The sequence below is a fragment of the Uloborus diversus genome, chromosome 8 (assembly GCF_026930045.1).
Source record: "Uloborus diversus isolate 005 chromosome 8, Udiv.v.3.1, whole genome shotgun sequence".
Taxonomy (NCBI): domain Eukaryota; kingdom Metazoa; phylum Arthropoda; class Arachnida; order Araneae; family Uloboridae; genus Uloborus; species Uloborus diversus.
This window is the reverse complement of record NC_072738.1, coordinates 139,437,314-139,460,581: the sequence shown is the minus strand read 5'-3', so window position 1 is coordinate 139,460,581 and position 23,268 is coordinate 139,437,314. Positions and strand designations below refer to the sequence as shown.

At 30.8% G+C, this 23,268-nt stretch overlaps 1 protein-coding gene across 1 annotated transcript; it reads left to right on the top strand.

Annotated features, from left to right (window-relative positions):
* On the top strand, positions 1-22,244 carry LOC129227263 (dipeptidyl peptidase 1-like). Its single transcript, XM_054861780.1, has 7 exons — positions 1-266; positions 4,346-4,640; positions 7,783-7,941; positions 11,081-11,202; positions 14,035-14,166; positions 16,802-16,970; positions 21,828-22,244. Exons 1-7 carry the CDS (start codon positions 110-112, stop codon positions 22,150-22,152), a joined length of 1,359 nt encoding a protein of 452 aa, XP_054717755.1. The 5' UTR covers positions 1-109; the 3' UTR covers positions 22,153-22,244.
* Positions 22,245-23,268: the final 1,024 nt, after the last annotated feature.

Here is a 23,268-nt window from a genome sequence, read left to right as displayed (position 1 = left end):
CAGCTGATAACACAAACAGAAGAAAAGACAGCTGCTCTATAATTCTGATTCCCAAGACTCAAACCTAACAGAAACTCTTGGAAAATCTGTTGATACTTATTAAGGCAGTATGAGTGTTTTATATGTGATAGTTCTATGTATTTTTTTTTCGTACGCTGCTGCCGACACTCCTGCGAACTGTACTTATGAAGATATTAGAGGTGTTTGGAATTTTTATGAAGGGGAACGAAGTGGATCCAATGATATTGACTGCACGAATTTCAATGGTAGGTTGATTAATCACACATTTAAAACTCGTACCATGACAAATTTGCTTAAAAAAATGTTTTGTTATTATTTTAATTAACTATGCTTTAATTTTTATTTACTGTTTGTAAAAACCTTATTCTGAGAGCATCAGTTTTGTTTTTGGCCGGCTCTCCTAAGACTCTTTTATCTGTATTGTATAAATAAGTGTAGGATTTTAACAGGATTCTATGTATTGATATAAAATTACCAATCCAATATTACCCCTCCCCTCTTCCCACCACCACTATATTCATAGCATTCAGTAACCTAAAATAATTGTACAAAGTTTTAATATCAAACAGCAAAGTGCTGTCAAGGACCTACTATTATTTCTTTTGCTAATTAACTAATTCAGAAGATAAAGTCAAACCAAACAACGTAAGTAGAAGCACAAACAGCAGTTTGCTGTAATTTACAAATTTGTGCTTCTACTTACGTTGTTTGGTTTGACTTTACTATTCAGCACAAAGGTATTTATTTATCTTAATTCAGAAGATGTTAAAATATTCTTTCTTTACTTATTGAGACATAGAGTGATTTTTCAATTGTAAAAAAGACAACTTGCTACTCTCTCTAGTTCCAACAGACCTGTCATTTCAGAGATTGACAGGGAGGATAGAAGCAAAGGTTATATAATTACATATTGTATACTGTCGAATCTCTTTGAAACAAAAGGGTTACTTAAAATCAATTCGCCTCCACCGTAATTTGTCCTATTCAAATAACAAACTATAGGATGGGAATCGGATTGAAAATATAGTTTGGACTTTAGCAGTGATTTGTTTTAAGCATTTTCAAATTAACGAGGTTTGACTATATTTGCTATCACAGTCAGGATCCTTTCAAGAAAACTACTCCAAACACTACTGCTTGCTGTGTTGTAGTTGGGGAGTAGCCTTCTCCAAAATATTTGGTTTATTGTTGAAAATAATGTAAATTGGTCTTAAACCACCTTAAAAAAAAAAAAAAAAAGTCTGCTTATTGCATAAAGTCATCTAACCTGAGATTTTTTGGTCTAGAACAAAAATTTGTCAACCGTAACATCTACCTAATAAAAGAAGCATGCTCTCCCAAATATTTCTTCCACCAACTACAGCTACTGCTGAAATATTGTTTTTTTTTTTTTTCTAATTTGAAAAGTTGTGAGAGATTATGCTTCGCTTAGCGCCCAGCATCATATTTATACAAGACAATTTTCAATGTTTCTGTTTTGCACATCTTTGCAAGATTAGATGTGTTTGGACATTAGAATGGGACTGGAATGTCACTTCATAGTTTAGCTTACTGCCGTGCTAAGCACAAAAGTCATATCTGCAACTGAGTTCAAAATGAGAAATTGCCATTTAAAGTTGTGTGCCTCCACGTATTTGATACTGACGCAACTTTTTCAGAATGTTTTTTTTTAATTGCGCAATCACAAATGACCATAAAACATTGTATTTAGCTAAAATATGTGACAAAGAATCACTTGGTGACCGTAGCTAAATTTTGAAAAAAAGTGCAGATAAGACTTGTGCTTAGCACAGCAGAATAGTTTAAACATACTACAGTAGAATACCTTTATAACGCCGACCTATATAACGCAATTCTCTATAAACCACACAACTTTACAAAATTAAATTATAGGTTTGAATTTTAAAAAATCCCTCTGATTTTCTTTGCAAACATAGAAATTGTTAGTCAAATTAAATTTTGAAGCAGTTTTTCATCTTTCTATCTTAGTTCAAAGCTTTTAAATGAAAATTAGTACTCACAGGAAACAGAAAAATCCAGATAGCTCTCAAAAATGCAGCTGTTATTCTAACCATGAAGCTAGCAGAAGTGCAGGATAATTCACTTTCTTTTGATTGTGAAACATATTTATTTGTGAATGACTAATTGTAATATTAGTGCTTCAATACACACTGCAGTTCTGAAGTGCAAATATATAGATATATTCTGAATATTAGTTTCAAAATTTGTGAAATGATCTATATAACTCAAAAACCTATATAACGCAAAAGCTCTGGTCCCAAGGTGTGCGTTATAATGGTCTTCCACTGGTATTTTAAAAAATCTCCAAATTTTTGCATTAGCTCTTAAATGTCTCATTTTTAAAAAACCTTTTTATTGATGTTCTTTGGTTTTTTATTGCTTAAATCAAAGGAAAAATGCTTATGGTTCATAATTAAAAAAGTATCAAGCTTTAATTGAAAAACAACAAATATAGTTCACTAACATCTTACAACATCAATAAATATCATTGCAAAAATGCATTACTCTGAATTTTTATTTTACAAAGAATAACAAGAAGTAGACATTCTAGAGGCATTCAAAATTAAACAAAACAAAAAGTTAGGACAATGAAAATGTAAGTATATTTTATTTTCTGTTTGAGATAATTTTTTACTTTACTGGTTAAAAATTATTTCATTATCATTTTCAGCTTGGATCTTATTGTTTATTGCTTCTAAAAAAAAAAAAAACAAAGCTCCAATTTTTTCTCAAAGTATTTTAGAAGACAAGTTGTCTTTTAAAAATATGTGGCATTTAAGGATTGAATTTAAAGGCTTAGTAGTACATTTCACCTTATTCAATACCCTTTTCTCTTCAAATTGGATTTTGACACCTTCTCCAGAACTCCCTGATGAAGTAAATTTCTCTTGAATTTTCATCAAAACAGAAAAGTTTACTAAAAAAAGATTTTTCAGCTATATTAAAATTTCAGGGAAAAGCGTTCTCGATTGCAAAAACCGACACAATTTCTTACGTGAGTACAAAAGATCATTTTTGATAAATATTTATTTCATTTTCCTAGTTTAAATGTGTATTTCACAAAGTCTGGTAAAATGTTCACAATTTTTCTCTGAATTTTCACAAATCTTAAACTGCTGCTAGGAGTTCATTTTCACTTAAAAGAGGAAACTAACTTAAGCCTGTTTTAAAACATTTTTCAAAACTAACAGTTGTAGTTTTTTTATTTTCAAAAAAGTAATAAATGTAATCTGAATTTTGAATTTAGAATCCTGCCGGATTTTTGGATGCCACATTTCGGATCCTATACAAGCCCAATTTATGAAATCCCTGCTTATATTTTCAAGTTTCTTTTACATTGAAATTTTTTGCTTTAAACTTATTCATACAAAGTCTCCCGAATTTTATGCGTAAGTAGGCTTGCCAGACATTCCGGTTTGACTGGGACAGTCCCGGATTTCAGAAAAAATCCCGGTGTCCCCGCTGGTTTGCTTGGCGTCCCCAAAAAAAAATTATTTGGAGAAAGACGAAAAAAAAAAGTTTTGAAATAATAACTAAGAAGGATTATGAAGAATATTTACTTTCTCTTCTCTCCTTTCACCGCACTGTTTGAAAAATGATAACGATACAAAAGCGATATTCTGCTAATAAACTATAATGCTGTTATTGTATTGTCTTGTCTCGCCAATCCTTTTCCTGAGGTTGAGTCCAATATTCGGCACTGAAGGGTGCAGCTTTAGCAACAGAAGAAATTTATTTCGCTGCACATATGATGGAGGAATCTATGGTTAATGGCTTAATGTCATGCCAATCTAATTGGATTGTTCAGATTTTTGCGATAAAATTAAATCTAAAAAAGATTTTCTGAAAACAGTTCTATCCAATGAAAAATATTGTTAATTTTTTTTAATTCTTTATTTTAACTGCTTCTTGTTTAAGTTCTTTGTAAATACTTACTTGTAAAAGAATAAATGTTTAAATTCATATGCTTGTGTCATTTATGATTACCCATAATTTAAGTTTATAATTAGGACCATTTTTTATAGCATTGAGAAAAACTACGCTAAAAACCAGCCCTCGATTTGTAACCCTTGAATACGAACGACACTGACAAGGGGGGGGGGGATGCCATTCCTGTATCCCGGTTTAGCATTTCAGAAGTCTGGCAAGCCTACGTATAATTTTCAGCTTTTAATGTTACCAATTGTGCATATATCTTTTTAAAATTCAAAGTTTTGTTTTATTATTTATATTTTTTTAGGTTTCTCATGTGCAATATGCAGTGAAAACTATTAATTATTTTTATTATTTTTTTCATTTCCAGGACCAATTGTGAACACATTAAAAATTGAGCTCCTGTTCCCAAACGTAGCTGTGGATGAGTTAGGCAATAAGGGTTACTGGACTATCGTTTATAACCAAGGCTTTGAAGTTGTCATCAACTATAGGAAATTCTTTGCTTTCTCTAAATACACAGATGATGGCCATGGTAACGTCACAAGTTACTGTGACAGCATTTTGCCAGGCTGGAGCCATGATGTCTTGGGAAAAAACTGGGCCTGTTATACTGGTAAAAAGGTTGCACCAACTAGTGGAATAAAAGTTCATTATGAAAAAAGGTAAAGATATATTGTATGGTCCATGTTACTTGATAATATATTCAGACAATTTTCGAACAGCAATAAACTTCAAAAGTATTAATTTATCAATTTCAATCAAAATAACAGAGTTCTAGTCAATGCTTTGTTGAAATTTACTTCAAAAAGCAAACTTTCACAATGTTTTTTTATTACAGCCCAGATTATATGCACCAAAAGATCTTCAAAATATTCACTAAAAATTTCAAAACATGCATTATTCCTGCATATGAAAGGTTTCACTCAGGTGCGGATACAGACTAACATTTTTTTCCCTTCACCCTGTTTCGTATTTCAAATCAATTTTAAATAGAAATTGATAACTGTATAACAGTACGTTATTATTATTGCATTAGATTTTGCTGTATCTAAAATTTAAGAAATTGCTGTTATTGTTAAAGTTTGACATTCTTATGAATAAAGTTAGGAAATAAAAATGAGTTAATAAATTAATTAAAGTAAAATATCATTAATTAAAGTTATATTTAAATTAAAAATTTGCTTTAAGTATTAAAAAAAAACTGATTTTTTTTCCCAGCTCTGTAATTTAACACCACTAGAGGGTGGCCAGTTTCAAAAGCTCAGGGCTGCTTCTCATCCAAATATGCCTCTGCACCTAATAGTTCAAAAACGTTTCTAATTAAGCAATGAAAAGAAGTATCTCAAGTGTTTACTTTTGAAATTAAAAAAAAATTAAAAAGATTACTGCAATCATTTAGATTTTATTTATAAATTTTTTGAACTCAATGTGGGTGTATAATACACCCACATAATAGTAATAGCGGTTTGGGGGGGGTGTCATGACCCCCTCTAATCTGCCTTTAGTTTTACATTAAAATAAGCACACAAATGGCCTTTCAATTCTTGCATATTTTATATTTTTGGCTATAACTTGCACAAAAAATTGAACACCAACCCAAGAGAAGACAACAGGTTACCCTATTTTTCCTTCTTCATGAGGGAGCGAAATGTATACAAAATATCTTTTCTTTTATGAAAAAAGTCTATTGTGGGTGGAAAACATGCAAATTATTTTGAAAATGCGCTTTTTTGAATGCAGTTATATGCATTTGTCAATAGAAGCAAAAAATATGCAATTACATATGCACATTTGCATATATAATCCGGGCTCTAGTCATTATTATAATTATTGTTCTGTTTCTCTCCAACCATCACTCATTGCCATTCCAATAAATACAAAATATAATTTTTAAAATAATTTATGCATAGAAATTGGCTTTCCACTTTAATAGTTTGAATAAAAAATATTTTGTGATTGTCTGTATGCATTAGCATACTAGTTGAAATAAAAGACGTTACAAAGAATAAAGAACTGAATACATTACTTTAATATTGGTCCTTTTTTAATTTCTTACTTGAAAAACTAAGTGGATTTTATAAAATTTTATTTTAGAAGTGTAAGTATTCCTTCTTGTGAATCAAGTTTATGATACATCATTCTTGTTTTAAAAGATGTCTTTCTGACATGATGATAGGATTTTTTTTTTTTTTTTCAGATTTAATGCTCAGTTTTCAAAATTTTTAAATAAATAAGCATTAAATTTGGAAGTAGAAAGTTTCTTCCTCTGTGAACTGAGCCAGGGGAACTCATTGTCAATATTTACCCCCAGGGTTCAGTAAAACTCGCATTATGCCCCATGAGAGCGGTACTTTTAAAAGTAGCCGTTTCACTTATTTTAAATTATCAGCGTGGCTAAATAAACTTGATCTGTGATGACATTTTGCTATACTCTCATGTGCAGGTAAAGGGCAGTAACTGCAAATTTTTCATTTATAATTTTTTTGAATTTTTGCCATCTATTGTACGTTACCTTTATTGTTCAAGCTCGCTTATTTGGTTTCTGCTGAAAAAAAGACGCGAAAAAGACATCTAATTTCAATATTTTCCTATTGTTTCCACGTATGTTCCTAGTATTGAATCCACCTCACATTTCTTCAAATATCTCAAACTCATTTCTGCAGATACTGCCGTTTACCTGCACAAAGCAGTATAGTAGTGTCATGCAGATGTTGGTTGGCAAGAATTATTGCAAGGGCCCACAACAACTTAATAATCATTTACAATTGAATTGATCATTTCAGAAAAGGCATAAGTCCAATGGATTTCCACATGACTTAGGCCCTTTTTTAAATAATCAATTCAATTTAAAAATTTGATTTTGTAACAGGGTAAAAATTGCTTTCTGTATACAGTGATTTCTCGCTTATATGCGACCTCTGTTGCTCGCGTTTTTCACTTATGCGCGGTATTCTCATGGGCCCGGCCAGTGGAAAGGGAAAATAATGTCAACTCTTGTTCATTTATATGCGAAACATAAAATGCACCTTTCACTTTTGCGTGATAAAATTTTTCCAAGTTTTTGTTAAATCACCTATCTACGCTTTGCTTATCCCCAAGATTAGTACCCGACTTCTGCATTCACACGTCTTGATTTCATTTTTCGAATTCTTCCAAGAACGCTTTCTTTTTAGCACAAGTGTGCAATTTGGGGTGGAATTAAATTTGTGATTGACATTGAAAGGGGAGAACGGGTTACATACGAAAAGGTTGACGTCACTAAAAATTGTGGTCAAGCGGTAAGCTGACATAGCCTATCTTGGATCTTTTACATCCATTACAATCCCTTTTTATCCTCACAGATTATAGCACTGATCACACAACATTTTTTAGGTTTTGGGAAATTCACTTGCGTACTGTACAGTGTGTAAAAAATGACAAAACGTACAACTTCAAATTTCGCATTTTTAATTAAATTACAATGCATAAGCAGAAATTATATGCATATTTATTCATTAGTATTAGTATTGTACTATTAGTATTACTATAACTGATGTTAACTTATTGCATTTAAGCTTATTTTGGGGTTTTTCGCTTATGCGCTAACCTCACTTGTGCGCGAAAATTTTGCTGTCCCCTTTGGTCGGGTATAAGTGAGAGGTCCCTGTAATTAACAAAAATAAAGTAATGTCTCTTTCATTTAAGTTTGCTTCATGTGTAGTTCAAAAGCATTATTTTTATTGAAGAATGCATAATACATATTTGATGAAAAGAGATTACCTTAAAATAACTATTATTTTTCTGAAATACTCTTTTAATTTTCAGGCTTGTAGAAGGTGCAATTTTTAGGCAAGATAAAAATTTCATAAGACAAATAAACAAAGTGCAAAAGTCATGGGTCGCAACTGCGTATCCAGAACTGGAAGGTTTACCAGTGGCAACTATTTTGAATAGAAATGGAGGTATAAAGTCACGGATTCATAGGTGAGAAAAAAAATGCATAAGGGTAATTCTTTGTTTAATCACAGATTCTATGAAAATAATATATATATATATATAAAATTAAGCAAACATAATTACAAATATTAAACAAATTATAAATAACAAATGATGATAAAATGGAAAAATGCAAACAGCTATTAAGTAGGAATAGAAAAAGAGTGAATCCAGAGCTCATCAGCCGTGGAGGATTCATTAATTATGGTCAAAAGACCAAAATTTTAACTATAAACTAGAAGAGAATGCTTAAGCTCCAGTATATGTAATATAGAGTAACAATGGGCAAACGCACCACTTGCTAAGCTAAAAACAATAAACTAGAGCTCAAACCTAAAACTAAAAGCAGGGGGTTTCGTCTCGACTAATTAGGAAAACAAGTTCCGATAATTAGCCTTCCACGGGACAGTACCTGCCTATAACAAAATTGTCTTACCTTGAAATCCGTGTAAACAAATCCTGTCCGTTGTTCAGCCTGATTAAAAAGCCTATCCATTCGTCAACAAAACTTTAAAAATATAAAACCATATCCGGAAAACAGTCCAAAGACATACCAGGTTGCCTGTTTCGCACGTGTAAAACTTATCCACCACGGTGATTCATAAAAAAATGGTTTGTCACGGTTGTATCATACATTTACACAGTTAAACAGTTTCAAAAGAAGCGAAATGTTCATCGAAGGCTATACTTAAGCAGATGTTTTCAACTAGATTTTTAGGGAAGTTATTATGAAAAAGTAAGTTTTTGAGTACTGAAATTTCTTGCTTAAATGCAGAAATGGTATTGCAAATTCTTTTAATTCTGATAGCTTGCGAAACAATAATGCCAATAAAAACCTTTTTACTTAGGCAGGAGGAGAAATCTTGTAAACTGTTAACTGTGAAATTGAATTCACGTCTTTTATCATAGATTGTAGTGGAACAATATGAGTCAATTTGTATGTTGATATCCAAGAAATTAAAGCTGTTATGATTAGAATTAGTCTTTTTGAGCGTTAATGAACTATGATAAATAGTTTTGCTGAGTTCAGAAAAATTAGGAAAATTTATACACAAAAGGTCATTAATGTATCTGCAACAAAGAGGTGTAGAGGAAGGATTGTCAATTAAATATTTTCGTTCATAATATAAAAGAAAAAGGTTGGCTTTTTAGCTCTACATTAGCCAACCTTTTTCTTTAATTCTACCTTTTCCTACTTAATACCTACTTCCCTACTTAATACCCTACTTCTACCTTTTCCTACTTAATAGCTGTTTGCATTTTTCCATTTTATCATCATTTGTTATTTATAATTTGTTTAATATTTGTAATTATGTTTGCTTAATTTTATATTTACTTGGCTTTTTAGTTTTGCTGCGTTGCACATCTATGGGCTCTTAGTGTGGTCTTTTCAATATTTTTCACTTTATTATTATTTATATATATATATATATATATTTAAGTTTATACTGAGTCATTATGAGCAGCTTAGAGAAAAATAAAGGGATCTCACTTTAACTTGATTACATTTTAACTATAATATAGTTAATGCCAGGAAAATGGCTGTTTTTTTTTTACCAGAAGGGTGATATTTTTATTACACAAAACCTATTACCCAGGGCGAGAATTTAAGGTAAAAGATGGGTCAAGCAATTCTTTCGTTATTCTTCCTGGACAAGACATTGTTAGATTTTTAAGTATCTGGAAATCATTTCAGATCATTAAAGTTAGTAACACACTGTTAAATTCTGAAATCAAACAAATGTAAAGTTTAACATCTGAAATGTGAAATTTAACAGATATTTAAACAAATCGTCGGGTTTCAGGAGAGCGATTTTAAAGTTTAAAAGTAAAATATCACGAAGAAAAAACAAAAACAAATATATATATATATATATATATATATATATATATATATATATATATATAAAGCTGCTGATTGAACTATTTGCTGATCATCAGGTCTTTTGCAATAAAATATTATGTTTTTTCTCTGTTTCAAGAAGGTTAAGTGAAAAAAGGCAAGTTTTAAAAAGTTGCGTTTCATTTATGACGTTCTTGCACCAAATCTCAAAAAGAATGTCTAAAATATCTCAAAATATGTCGTTATTGTTACTGGTTGTTCTCCTTCTTACAATACTGGCATAAATGTAAGTAGTGCATTCTTATTTAAAAATTAAGAATGAAAATTTACTTTTTGTGTGTGTGTGCAATACTGTTTTTCGAATAAATAATGCCGTTTTTCACTAAATGACACAGATGTTTCATGCCTGATGGATCAAGCTCACAACTCAAGATGTAACATTCTTAAAAAGAATATCCATAAAATACTTGAAAATGCATATACAACACTTTTGCTTCCTAATGGCGAAATATTAAGTTATAGAATTGCAGGTCTTGCAGAGATATGTTACTCATTCATTTCAGTTCAAAAAAAGGTATAACTCAAAATCGCTAATTTTTGAGTTACCACGTTTTTGAAAAAGTAAGCAAAATGTATAATGTATTTGCTTCAAAAAAAATTACTTGCATGTATTTAACTAGCAGGAAAATGAGAGGACAAAAAAAAAAAAAAAAAAAAAAAAAAAAAAAAACCTTCAAATTAACATCCTTTTTAAAAATGACCGTATTGGAAATTTGTTTCAAGAAATACAGCTCATAAAGAGAAAACGATGTACTTTATAATATAACTTGTATTGAAGTGTTAATTTTCAGTTTTGCCAGTTCCACCATATATGAGAGAAATACAAATGTGACGACCAGCAACAGGCTCTAGAGTCCTAACTAGACTAGTTATAAAGTTATAATTAAAACATTTTTATAAATTATCTCTTATTTACTTTCCAATAAATTCCTATTAACAAACATTCTTTGCTCCGCTAATGTGCTCATATAGCATTTGAAACCATTCTGTACTTTGTTCTTAAATGTCCTCATTTAAAGCTTATGTTTTACAACTAATAAATTTACAAAAACAAGCCTTAATGAATGCTAATAAGACAAATTGTTCTGTATTATAATAAATTAATCAATGCTTTGTGTTCACCAGTTCCGTTAGATAGTCCTAAAAATGTTGTCAGATTAATTTCTGTTAGTGCTGAAAGTTTTGTTGTATTTAATAAAATCACACTTGTATTATTTTTAATAGAAGTCCTAAGATAGGTTTTGGTGCTTCAGAGGTGTCAAAAAGCCTGCTTTCTCAGTTGCCAGAACAATTTGACTGGAGAGATGTTAATGGTGTTAATTATGTGTCACCTGTTCGTAATCAAGGTCAGTCACTATAACTTAGTTTCATTATTTTAGTTTTTTCACCCACATTACAAAATCTGTTGTCTATATTTTTCAGTTTTTTTTTTTTTTTTTTGAATCAATATACACTAACTTTATAGTTTACCTTACAGGATATCCACACACCTGGAAAGTCATGCAAGTCATGATTCTCCTTATTTGTTTTTAAAATAAATAAAAATCTCTTAAAGTTTTAAGTTTTATTTAAAAAAATAATGATAATTTTAAAAATTGCTTAAGAGTTCACTAGTCTCTAGTTGTTTATTTCATTATTGCCGTAAATTTGAGGATTCTTTTATTTTGGCACTTCATTTTAAAATTTAAACTTGTATTCAAGACTTTTTGTGATAGAAGTAATATTGTGTATCATGCTGGGGCATGCACAGGGTGGGAGAAGGGACCTCTTGGCACAGGCCAGAGCCCAAGGGGGGCCCAATATTTTTTAAACTATGGGTGAAATATAGAAATAAACAGTATGGAAGGAAGCCGGGAAAAGTCATTTGTGACAGGCCTAAAAATTTCTGTGCACACCTCCAGTATCATGCCATATATTTTTCGGAGAAATAAAGAATTTCATTTATATGTAAATTCACAAATGTGGAAAGTTTTCCTCTGCTTTTAAAGGAAAGTAGGCTAAAACTGACATCAGCTGTTAAAGGACCATTTAGAGCCGAAGTGGGCCTCTTGTCAGTTTTTGTTGGCGGCCCACCTTGCCCGGATACAAAATATTTCCGAGACTCTCCCTCCCTCCCCCCCCCCCTTCAAGAGTTGGGTCTATAGTTTTAAACCAGGTTGGCATGGCCTCTTGTTGACTCTAAGCTGTTATAGTTGTTGATTTCTTATCACAGATAAGTAATAGTTGGGAAGCAAAAACTTCATCGCAGTAAAAAATGATTTTATTAAATCTAGTTGGGTATTTTTAATAGAATAAACCTTTTGTATACTAGTCAAAATTAACAATTTAAATTCAAAAATAAATGTGATTATAAGATAAATTTGAAGGGGAATCTAGGGTGATACTTTAATCCTAATATTTCCTGTGCTTTGCCCTGTCATAATTTTTTTATCCAGAAAAATCAACCTTTTAGACTAATAATTTATTTATTTCAAACTAGCAAAAATACCCAGCATTGCCTAGGTCAGTAACAATTGTGAGAAACAATCGCTACTTTCATTAATTTTCTGTTTTAACTGAAAGAACCCAAAACACACCGCTTTAACGTGATTAAAAATCGAGCTTCTTCCTTAACCATTAGAATAAAATAGCAGTAAGTATAAAGAACGAACCAGTATTCAGTTAGGAACCAAAGCACGGCATTTGAGCATATACAAATTTGAAGAATTTCCAAAGTATGAACTAACAAAAACAAAGATGAATAAGGTGCATGTTTTTTTAGTGAATTAAATAGTACACACACACACACACACAAAAAAAAAAAAAAAGCTCTTTACTATGTTTCCCTAAGTGTGCAAAAAGCAGAGTTTCCAAATATTTAAATGACTTTAAAGTCCTGTTTGCTCAGGAGAAGCCTTGATTCAAGATTTTCACTATGATTATTATTAAAATTGCTGTTGTAAGGCAAGGAATTTTTGTAACAATGATTTTTATATCTAATTATTCATTGGAGAAATTCCCCGAAATTTATTGTTTTCCATCATAACTTTTTTAAACTTAGTTATTTAGAATTAAATAACAGTCTATGTTGCTTCCTGATCATGTAGCTATCTGGTGAAAAAATGGTTAAAACCGGTCCAGTAGTTTTGAAGTTTACCCCGGACATCCTTACATACAGAAGTAGCCATTTATGTTTATAGATTCATGTGTACTTGTTAAAATTAGGTCATAGGTTGATTGTTTATCAATTTCTTGCTTTTTATTATACAGTTTAACTTTGTTAATACGAAATGTCAAAAATCACGAATTTGTTCGTATTAGTCGTTATTTGTAACAGCTGTGAATATGTAAAACAGGGAAGAAAAGCTAAGTTACTACATGAAGTAACCTGACTTTTAGATGTGCGAGGGGGAGAGTAATCTAAAATGATTATGTGGGACATTTTATTGTATTAAATTGTATTAGCAATAACTGAAAAACCTATTCAAAGAGATGTGAAAATGGAGCGGGAGAAAGGGACAGGTGGTAATACCCAAAGGAAAGGTACTGTAAAAGACTATTTTATTCCTAAGTAGACCTACCTATTCAAAGGTAAACATCAACAGTATGAGTTTCACCCCTTAATTCTCAGAAGAGCAATAGGCAGAGAAATGCCTTGGCTCTGACAATAGCCTGGCCCAACGCAGTCCAGAGCACCTCCCACCTCCTTGAGAGCTAACAAGCTTGAACTCTGGAACAATGAGAAAGGAATGCGAAAGGGGCTGCATTGACTCATTGACCACAGTCATTGTCAGTAAAATTTTCAGTGCCACCTGGAAAAGGTATAATAGCTGTCACCACTTGATAACTAACAGATGGGTTGGAAGTTCCTAAAGTTAGGAATGCATGATAAGCTTTCTGTAATGACAAATTGTCAGGAAAAAAATAATTCAATCAGGAAATTTTTCCCGTGAAGAAGTTAGAAGTTTTAAACCGAAACTTTCTTTTTGTTCTACATAATATCTGTGATATTTAATGTAGTTGAATAATAAACGAAACTTAATTAGCAAAGTGTTCGTTTTAGCAGTGATTTCATATTAACCATGTTCATGTTAACAGAGTTCAACTGTATGTATTTAGTATAGAATATGTTGAAAAATTTAAGATAAAAGTATATGTATAACTAATGGGACATTTTGGTTTTGACTCTTCTTTTACAGGGGGTTGCGGTAGTTGTTTTGCTTTTTCATCCATGGGCATGTTGGAGTCTCGATTAAGAATCGCTACGAATAATTCAGTTCAAGTTACATTTGCCCCACAAGATGTTGTGAGTTGTTCTGAATATTCGCAGGGTGAGCACTTATTGTTACAATTACTGTTAAAGATACTTGTATTTACCAAGTTTGACAAAACTATTTGTATAAAAAATATTCTATTCTGTATCATTTTAGAGTATAACAATTTTTTGAATAATGTATATCTTGTACAAAAGTAATAAGTTTTATTCCTACATTAGTAGTTGATCTCATTATTTGCTGTAATTTGTATTGGTAAGTCATTCATTGTGAAAGTGTTTTATCAGTGCCCCAAACTTCAATTTTGTGAGGTAGAAAATTCTCAATGACCAAATGGAACTCTGAATTTTACTGAATGTTTAGATATACTGTAATTTGTGTTGATAAGTCATTGTGAAAGTGTTTTGCCTGTGCCCCAAACTTCAATTTTGGGGGGTAGGTGACTCTCAATAACCAAATGGCACTCTGAATTTTACTGAATAATTAAATATGAACAGTGATGTTCCCATCAAGTTTTCTGAGGGTATACTCCCAGTAATCCATTTACGCACAATTTGTGTATGTGATTATATACATAGTATGTCATAATATGAAAATTTATGAAGCTTGAGGGTATACACTATGTGTCCAAAATGTTTGAGATATGGCGTATATGGAGAACACCACTGAATATGAGCATGCACATATACATCTATATCTAATGAGAAGAGACATAAGGCATAATTCAAAAAGCCAAAAATTGTAATAATGCAATACTGTTTCCGGACTTTGAATTATTAGGCAAAACTTGCTGAATAAAGATTTTTTTTATGTGGTCACAGTCAGATGTGCAAGTTTGCTAACTTTTGGCAGATTTTCGTTTTTCTAAATGAACTTAGGTTTGGAACAGTATAAAAATTACAAAGTCAAATAAACAGTGAAATGTGGGAAAACTTCACACAATTAGCTATTTTATTTAATTTATATTACATAATTATACTAAAGAGAGGACTACTACTATTTACCTAATGATGAGTAATAAATTATTGTTCAAAAAAGTGATAATTTGTTATTTTATTTCCCGAAAAATCATCGTAGTTCTTCAGTGGGTTTTGCCATATTTTCTAATTGTAACACTTATGGTAGAAAATAACATTTTATTTTTTAAGTACAAAAAGTTGTATTTAATTTTAGTTAAAAACTCAGGGCCACGTTGATTGAAATTTCCAATTTTAAAAGTTTTATAACTTTTACCCTTGGTCGCAGTGACTGGAAAGATCAACCATTTAGAGCTTTATTTATGGGACACAACTTGAGGGGTTGGAAATTTTTTATTAAATCGTGTTACTTGGTTTAAAATAAATGCTACACATCATTTTTATTACAGTGAAACCTGTGTAAGTTGACCACCTGGGGTGCACTACTTTAGTGGTCAACTTAAACAGGTGGTCAACTTATAGAGGTTGATTTATGTGATAAAGGCTAATTCTGAGCCTGAAAAAAGCGGTCAACTTACAAGGGTGGTCAACTTCACATGTTTTACTGTATTTTGTTTCTTATTGTAAGCACTTTTAAATAAACTGCTCTATTATAAAGATATGCTGAGTCATAAATATTGTACATTTTGATGGAATATTCATTTTAAAAGGGTAAGTTTAATGTAAAATCAATTTCAAAATAATGTGGTTAATTTTAAACAAATATTTAAAGTTACTAAAAGAAAAGAAAAAAAAAGGCTCTCTTCAGTTTTTTTTTTTTTTTGACAGATTCTGAAAGAAGTTATTAAATATAGAAGTACAGAAGTTATTGAATACAAATAATACATACATTTTATTTATTTTTGTATTGTAGTCACATCAGAAGCTTAGTATTTGTTTCAATTTAAAAAAAGAAAAAAAAAACCTATTGTTCAAAAAATTTACCCCCTTTTTTTTTTTTTGAAGAACACTGCACCCTTTGATTTTTTTACCCCAGTTTATGGTCATCAAACACTTAAGGAAGTAGTTTCCAAACTCTTTATACTTGTGTCTGCCTTTTTTCACATAAAAATTATTATACCCCACTTCAAATTTTCCATCTTATTAATCTGACTTCCAATATGCTATTCTGGTAATTTATTTAATGGGTTACAAAAGCAATACCAACCATGTTTCATATGAAGCAGTTTTTTATGCACAAAAACGTGTTTAGTTATTATACTTTAATATGGATATTAATAGTTTTTGCTACATGTAACAAGTTGCATGCAATCACAGGGATTTTGAGCCTTCGGCATGTTGTACTTATTTTAATATTTCAATAGTTGGAAGTTACTTTAACACAGGGTTCGAGAATTATATTGCCGGACACGCCCGGAGCATGTAAAAGTTCTGATGGTTAATGAATCTTTTACCCTTACATGCCCAGCTGGGCATGTGATTATTTTTTTTTAATTAAGTATTGGTAATTTTAATGACTGCTTATTATGTACTATTTATTTGAACTTTTTTTTAATGTTTTACATTGAAATAATTCTTGATTCAGATGTAAAGCTGTTAAATTAGTTTTTTGACTGATTAATGATATACGACAAGTTCAAATATTTTTGTTATCATACAATAAAAAAACTGAGCATGTAAAAATCTTTATCTTTGCAAAAATAAGTGCTATTATAGTAAGTTCAGTAGATTTTGAGGTCATTATATTTTATTTTAATTTTTCATTATTTCTGTAGGATGCGAAGGGGGATTTCCTTACTTGGTGGCCGGAAAATATGCTCAAGATTTCGGTGTAGTTCCTGAAGATTGTAATCCATACACTGGAAAAGATGGCAAATGTAGTGAGAAAGAATGCAAGAGATATTATGTGGCTGATTACAAATATATTGGTGGATTTTATGGAGCGTAAGTATTGAAAATACCTTATATGGAAATAAAAAGCAAAAGCTTCATATATTTGCATTATTTTTTGGCAAAATTTATTTTTATTTGTTTATTTATTAATTATTATATATTTTTTATTTTTTTACTAAACTGAACAGAGATGTTGTATAGTTACATTTGTTTAATGAAATGCTCATGTACCTGAATTACATAATTACCTTTACAACAGCACTGACAGAAAAATGTTTATAAAAAAACTTTATTGAACAGATTTCAAGAAAAAATTATGCTCATGGGAAGAGAACCAGCATGCTGAATACAAGTTTTTTTAGAAACAAATATGTGTGCATGTTGCCAAAATTAGTTTTAAAATGCATTTACAGTAGAGTCTCAAAAATCTTAGTCGTGAAAGTTCAAGGTTCTGCTTAATTTGAAATACTTACTTCATATTCATTCATCAGTTACATTTTTTAGTTCCAAAAAAAAAAAAATATTTTCATATTTTGAAAATAGAAAAGTTTTGCGACTGTTAAACTTATTTCAGCACATGCAGCAAGTAATAAAAAATGCATTGAGAAATTGGTGTCAACAACACTCCTTACGTGACATATGTTATATTCATCGACTACAAAACAGGGATTAAGAGATTCCTTGGAGATAGTAATTTGATACGTAAAATTTACATCAATGTGCCACAAAGAACGTGTGAACATGCCTTTTAGCCCAGTAAATTTAGTAATTTTTTGCACCACAAATTTATAATCAAGAAATATTTTTAGAATTAGTTCCTCATAGCACGTGGAGTAAATCCTAAAATGTCCCCTAAGTTCCCATGTGAGCTTCCATCCTAAATGGCGATCAAAGGTGGCCACCTAGTACTTTTTGTTTTCCTTATAACTCGGTTAAAAATGAGGATTTTTCATTTGTAAAAAAACCTGTTTTAATACCAAAAGCTAAAATTCTATTTTCTATGTAATAAGCAGCAAAAAATAATAATAATAATAATAATATTAATAATAATAATAAGCTTCTAACATTAAGCATTTTTTTTTGTGCTATTCTTTTTAAAATATTAACAGCAAAATGATTGATAAATTCCATTTATTGAATAATCAAATAGCTTTTATTCCATTTCTGAAAGAAATCTTGCTATTTCTTGCTTTGAAATGAGAAGTTTTCTGAAGACACCTGAAATACTTGAGGCATATGTTATGTGTCTGACTCGTCCCATGCCTATGTGTGCATAAGAAATCCTTCATCTTTAATGGACAAATAGATTGGTGGTAGCTTAACACAGGGCTCTACTGATTCAATGATAGCTGCCAGACCTGTTTTTTTATCCCTCCTCAGAGAAACCCAACCAAAAATTGAGGGTAGTTGAGGTGCTAATTCATATTTTAGATGATCTCCTAAATTATTGTTTGATTTGTAAACAACAGCATCCTGGTGAGAAACTCGGGAAGACTGAACAGAAAGCTCATTTTTTAATACTAACCCCTTTTTTCTTCTGTAGTTTAACTTCCCCAAAAGATCTTCCTAAAGTTGAAGGCATTACTTTTTCACAGACATTTTTTTCCATTGTTACATAATTATATGGAAACATAATTTAAAAGAAAAAATCTTAAGTAACTATTTCCTACCTAAAATGCACAAAAATACCATTTTGATATAACAATGATCTTTTTTTTTTTAAATGAAAGTTTTGACCGATTTTTTATGACTTTCTATAATTACTGTGAGTGTTTTTTCTGTTTTTTTTTTTTTTTTTAAATTCTCAATTAATATTACAAAAGCAATTTGAAGCCATATTACGATTTATGGTAGTTTCAAAAGGCTGAACAGATCAGCATTGAATTTTCACACCGAAAACTTACCATTCCAAACAAAAAATGCAATTTGCAGATCATATGTTTGTAGCTTTTTATGGGATAATGTCGGTAAACACAAGCACCAATTCTAATATACATAGTATTTTTAAAACTAAAAAATAGCAACTATTGACTAATGTATGGGGGAAAATATTCCTTAAAGAATACCCCAAAAAAATTTTTTTAATATATATTTTATCAGCTAATGTGTTCAGCTAGCTGCACATTACATAGAACACAGAAATTTCAGTTTTTGGTGTCAAAACAAATGTTAGAAATTTTTTATTGGTTATTTTAGGTTATGTATCGAAACAATATTTCTTCTAGAGCCTACAGTTTTTTTCAGAACTGAAAATTTTATACTAACCGAGTTATAAGGAAAACAATAAGTACTAGGCGGCCATCTTTTTGATCCACCATTTTGGAGAGAAGCTCACATGGGAACTTAGGGGATTTTTCAGGATTTGTTCGACACGTTTTCAGGAAATATTCATGAAAAATTCAGCTAATTATAAATTTGAGGTGCATCCGCCCTATTTTTGGCCTAAATTTACTGGGCTATTTTTGGAATAACTGATTGGAGTCAACAAAGAGGGTTTAAAACTTCAAGTCGTACGCACCTTCTACCACTAACTGTTTGTTTTATGCGAGTTAAAGACATATGCTCGCAAGTACATAAATACAGATGTAATGACAAATCTCATGAAAATGGGTTAGTGCACTGTCAAAATGCATGTTTTGTTGCCTATAAATTTGCGCAAATAAATATGCACAGACATTGTGAGAAAAAAGGTCAAAATTCATTTAGAGGTAATTAAAAAGCGAAATTTATGTTGAACTTTCAGTGATAAGTTTTTCGTGAAAACAATACTTATTTTTCTTTGTGCAAGGATGTAAAAGGTGCTCCTCCTTATGCCATCCGAAAAGAGTAAAATTTCAATCTGGAAGAATTTTCTTGGTAATCCGAGGTGGCATGAGTCCTAATTACCTCGGAGTTTCGACACTCTACTGTATTTCTTTTTAATGCAAAAGTTGTATCTGGCTCCAGTTATATATGAGACAAGGAGATCCAAATGCTTATTTACCCATGTGTTTTGCTATTTTATGGATTTTTATTTTATTCTCATTTTTAGCCTTGTGTCAGAAAATATTTTCTGTGATACAAAACTAAACTTCAAAAAACAGTCTGTAGAAAAAATTATCTCTAAATAAAATGATTATAATGAGTAAAAATTATTGTCTCTAAAGTACTAGTTATACTAAAATACTTGCTCATGGATATCCATTAACTTCTTTTATGAAACAAGGCAAAGATGATGCCTTAGTCAAATAACAGAAGTAGCTACTCTGTTCATAACTTTTGAAAGTGCTTCTTAGCCTTTCATTTTCAGTTGTGTAGTTGTTTTTAAACTTAATGTGTATTTTGGGCTATGTTTGGAAAATAAAAAATATCTACGTTAAAATCTTTATTTTATATGCATACCCGGATGGCAGTCCATTTAATTGTGTTACACTGTCTCTTGTCAATTGTACCTAATTATTTTTTACTGCCTTATATAAGATTATTGTCTTTGTTTATTGAGGATGTCAATAACAGAATTTTGAGTTTATCTCACAGTTTAAATATTGTCATAGATTTTTGTTGCTCTGCAAAGTATTTTTTTATGGATATGGAACTTTTTGCTTAAGTACATTAACAATTCACTATTGATATAAAATTATTTATCTGTGTTCTGCACACTCTTCAAGAAAATTTTGATATGTAATGCTTGTGAGAAAATTGATGCTTTTATTTTTCCCCCTGCAAAGTGTCTGGCTACCTTAGCCATCAGTGCTATTTCTGCCTTCTGGGAATAAAGATTTGTCAGAAGCCAAATAAAGCTGCTATCGAAGAATGAATAATTTTAAGTTTTATCAATTTTTATTTTCTTCCTATTGAATTTATTGTCCTAGTTCATGCTTTTTGAAGGATAGAGACTGAAAAGGGGGGGAAACTCCTTTTCCCCTTCTTGTTCTGTGTGGTTTTTCATATTAAGGACCACTGAAAGCCAAGCTTGACACTGGGGCAAAATACTGGCATGTCTTCTGTTCTCTTCAAACATTTCCCTTATTCATGCCTCGTAGGAATAATGTATAAACTGCCTGTGACTGGAGTCAGTGAAAATCTTAAATTGTCAGAGAATTTCATTGAGCTCCAAAATGCTTAGTAGTATGTTTCATTGGAAATAATAATGGATTCATAAAGAGAGTTGTAAAGTCAAAAAATCATTTTTGAAGTTATATAAAAAAATTTAATCCTGAACTTTTCTGGAATCTGGAAAAGTCTAAAAAAGGAAAAGTTTGCCACACCTTGTCATACTCTCTCTCTCTGCAGCCGTGGTTACAATTATGGTTATTAAGTTTTATTACATTAGTACATTTAGTGATATTTTTCAGTTAAATAAATTGTAGCTTAAGCCTGGATTATAGGCAAATGCACAAGCATATGCAAATACATATTTTAGCTCATTTTTAAAAAATGCATGAACATGGCACATTTTGAAAATTTATGCATATTACAGTGCTTTTCACTCGATTTTAAATTTTTTTATCTTTAAGGAAATTAAAAATAATTGTTCTTTATTAAGAAAAAAAAGCAGATGACCATAGGAAAAATTTTATGGAAATAAATACTGCCCCTACCAGTAGCCAATGAGAAAAGTAAAAATCTTTATAAGTGACATTAAGTGAAAAAAGCAATACCTAATTGGAGGAAAGATTGGAAAATAAATTGTGATAATCAATTAATATGCATATCATTTTGTGTATGAATAATTGTTTTAACATGTATTTCTCATCTTATTAACTAAATCTAGAAAAAAAAGTGATCATTTATTTCTAAAGATTGATAAATTTTCCCTATGTAGGTAAAAGAATTATTAGTGCATTTTTGCTTGCATATTTTACTGGTTTTTAGTTCATATAGTCCAGGCTGTAATAATAATTTCAATGTTTCGTTTTTGGGAAATAGATGTAATGAAGATCTGATGAAGCTGGAGCTGGTCGCAAATGGACCAATAGTAGTATCTTTCGAAGTCTATCCAGATTTTCAACAGTACAAAGGAGGTATTTATCACTATACCGGTCTTCAATCTGGATTCAATCCATTCCTGATCACCAATCATGCAGTTCTGGCTGTCGGTTATGGAACAGAACCCAAAACTGGCGAGAAGTTCTGGATTGTAAAAAACAGCTGGGGAGAAGGCTGGGGTGAAAATGGCTTTTTCCGCATAAGGCGTGGAACAGATGAATGCAATATTGAAAGTATTGCTGTTGCTGCAAAAATTATACCTTAATGTTTATTTTTGTTTAATGTACAGTGATTTTTAATTGAATGTTGTAATTTGTATTTTTATAAGAAAAAGAATAAAAGTTGAATTTTCCTTCATTTTTATACTTTTATTGAAAAACAATCAATTCTGGAGTTAGTCTATTTTGCTCCAGCAACTTTTCAAATATATCAGGGAACGAATAGAGGAATGAGGGTCTTTGTCAAAAATTGCTCAACTTTTTTTATATAAATTTAATGTCCCAGTGGTCATTCTAAAGCAGCAATCTTTAACCCGTGGGCCGCTTGCAAATAGCTGTGTAAGTTTCAATGGCCCGTATAACAATTTAGCTTCAATAATAATTTTCCCATATTTGCTGCGATTTTGATAATCACTAATGTATCAAGCAGAACTTATTGTGTTTCAATGTAATAGTGATTTACAAGAGAAATTACAGAGAGAAAAAAGCTTTGGATTGTTGGGTTTTTATTCATTGTTAATTTAGAAAGATAAATTTCCACCAATCACATCTCATGGCAGCACTTACATCTGTGAGGAGCTATTCTCCAAAATGAAGAATATAAGTCAAAACTGAGGATTTGTGTTACCAACACTCATCTCGAGAATTCTCTTTAAGTTGCTTCATCATACATAAAAGTCAATGTTGACACAGATAGTAAAAAGGAAGAGAATGTCAGATTTCTCATTGAATAAAAAAAAAGATCACCTCTTTGATCATTTTAATTTAATTTTGTGTTTTGTAACAAGTTTATGTCCTTTAAAAAAACATGTTTTGCTTCTTCATTACATTTTGTGCCAAAATAGACTTTCTCTGTAATGCTCAAACTAAACGAAAACTTAATTTAGAACTTTATATTGTCTCCCCCTAAATTGAAGTTCATATACACTTAACTCAATCAATGCAGCTCGCAAGCCCTTCCATACAAGAACGGTGAATTACAAAAATACAGTGAAACGTGGCCCTTTATTAAAATAATAGAAAGTCGTCTGTCGCGGTATGACGTGTGAAAATTTCTTCTACATTTGAATGAAGAAATTGCCTCTTTGGTGATATTTTGATAGTTGAAATTTTAACCCTAACTCCAGTGGATTAATCCTAAAATCCAGTAGATAACGTTCATT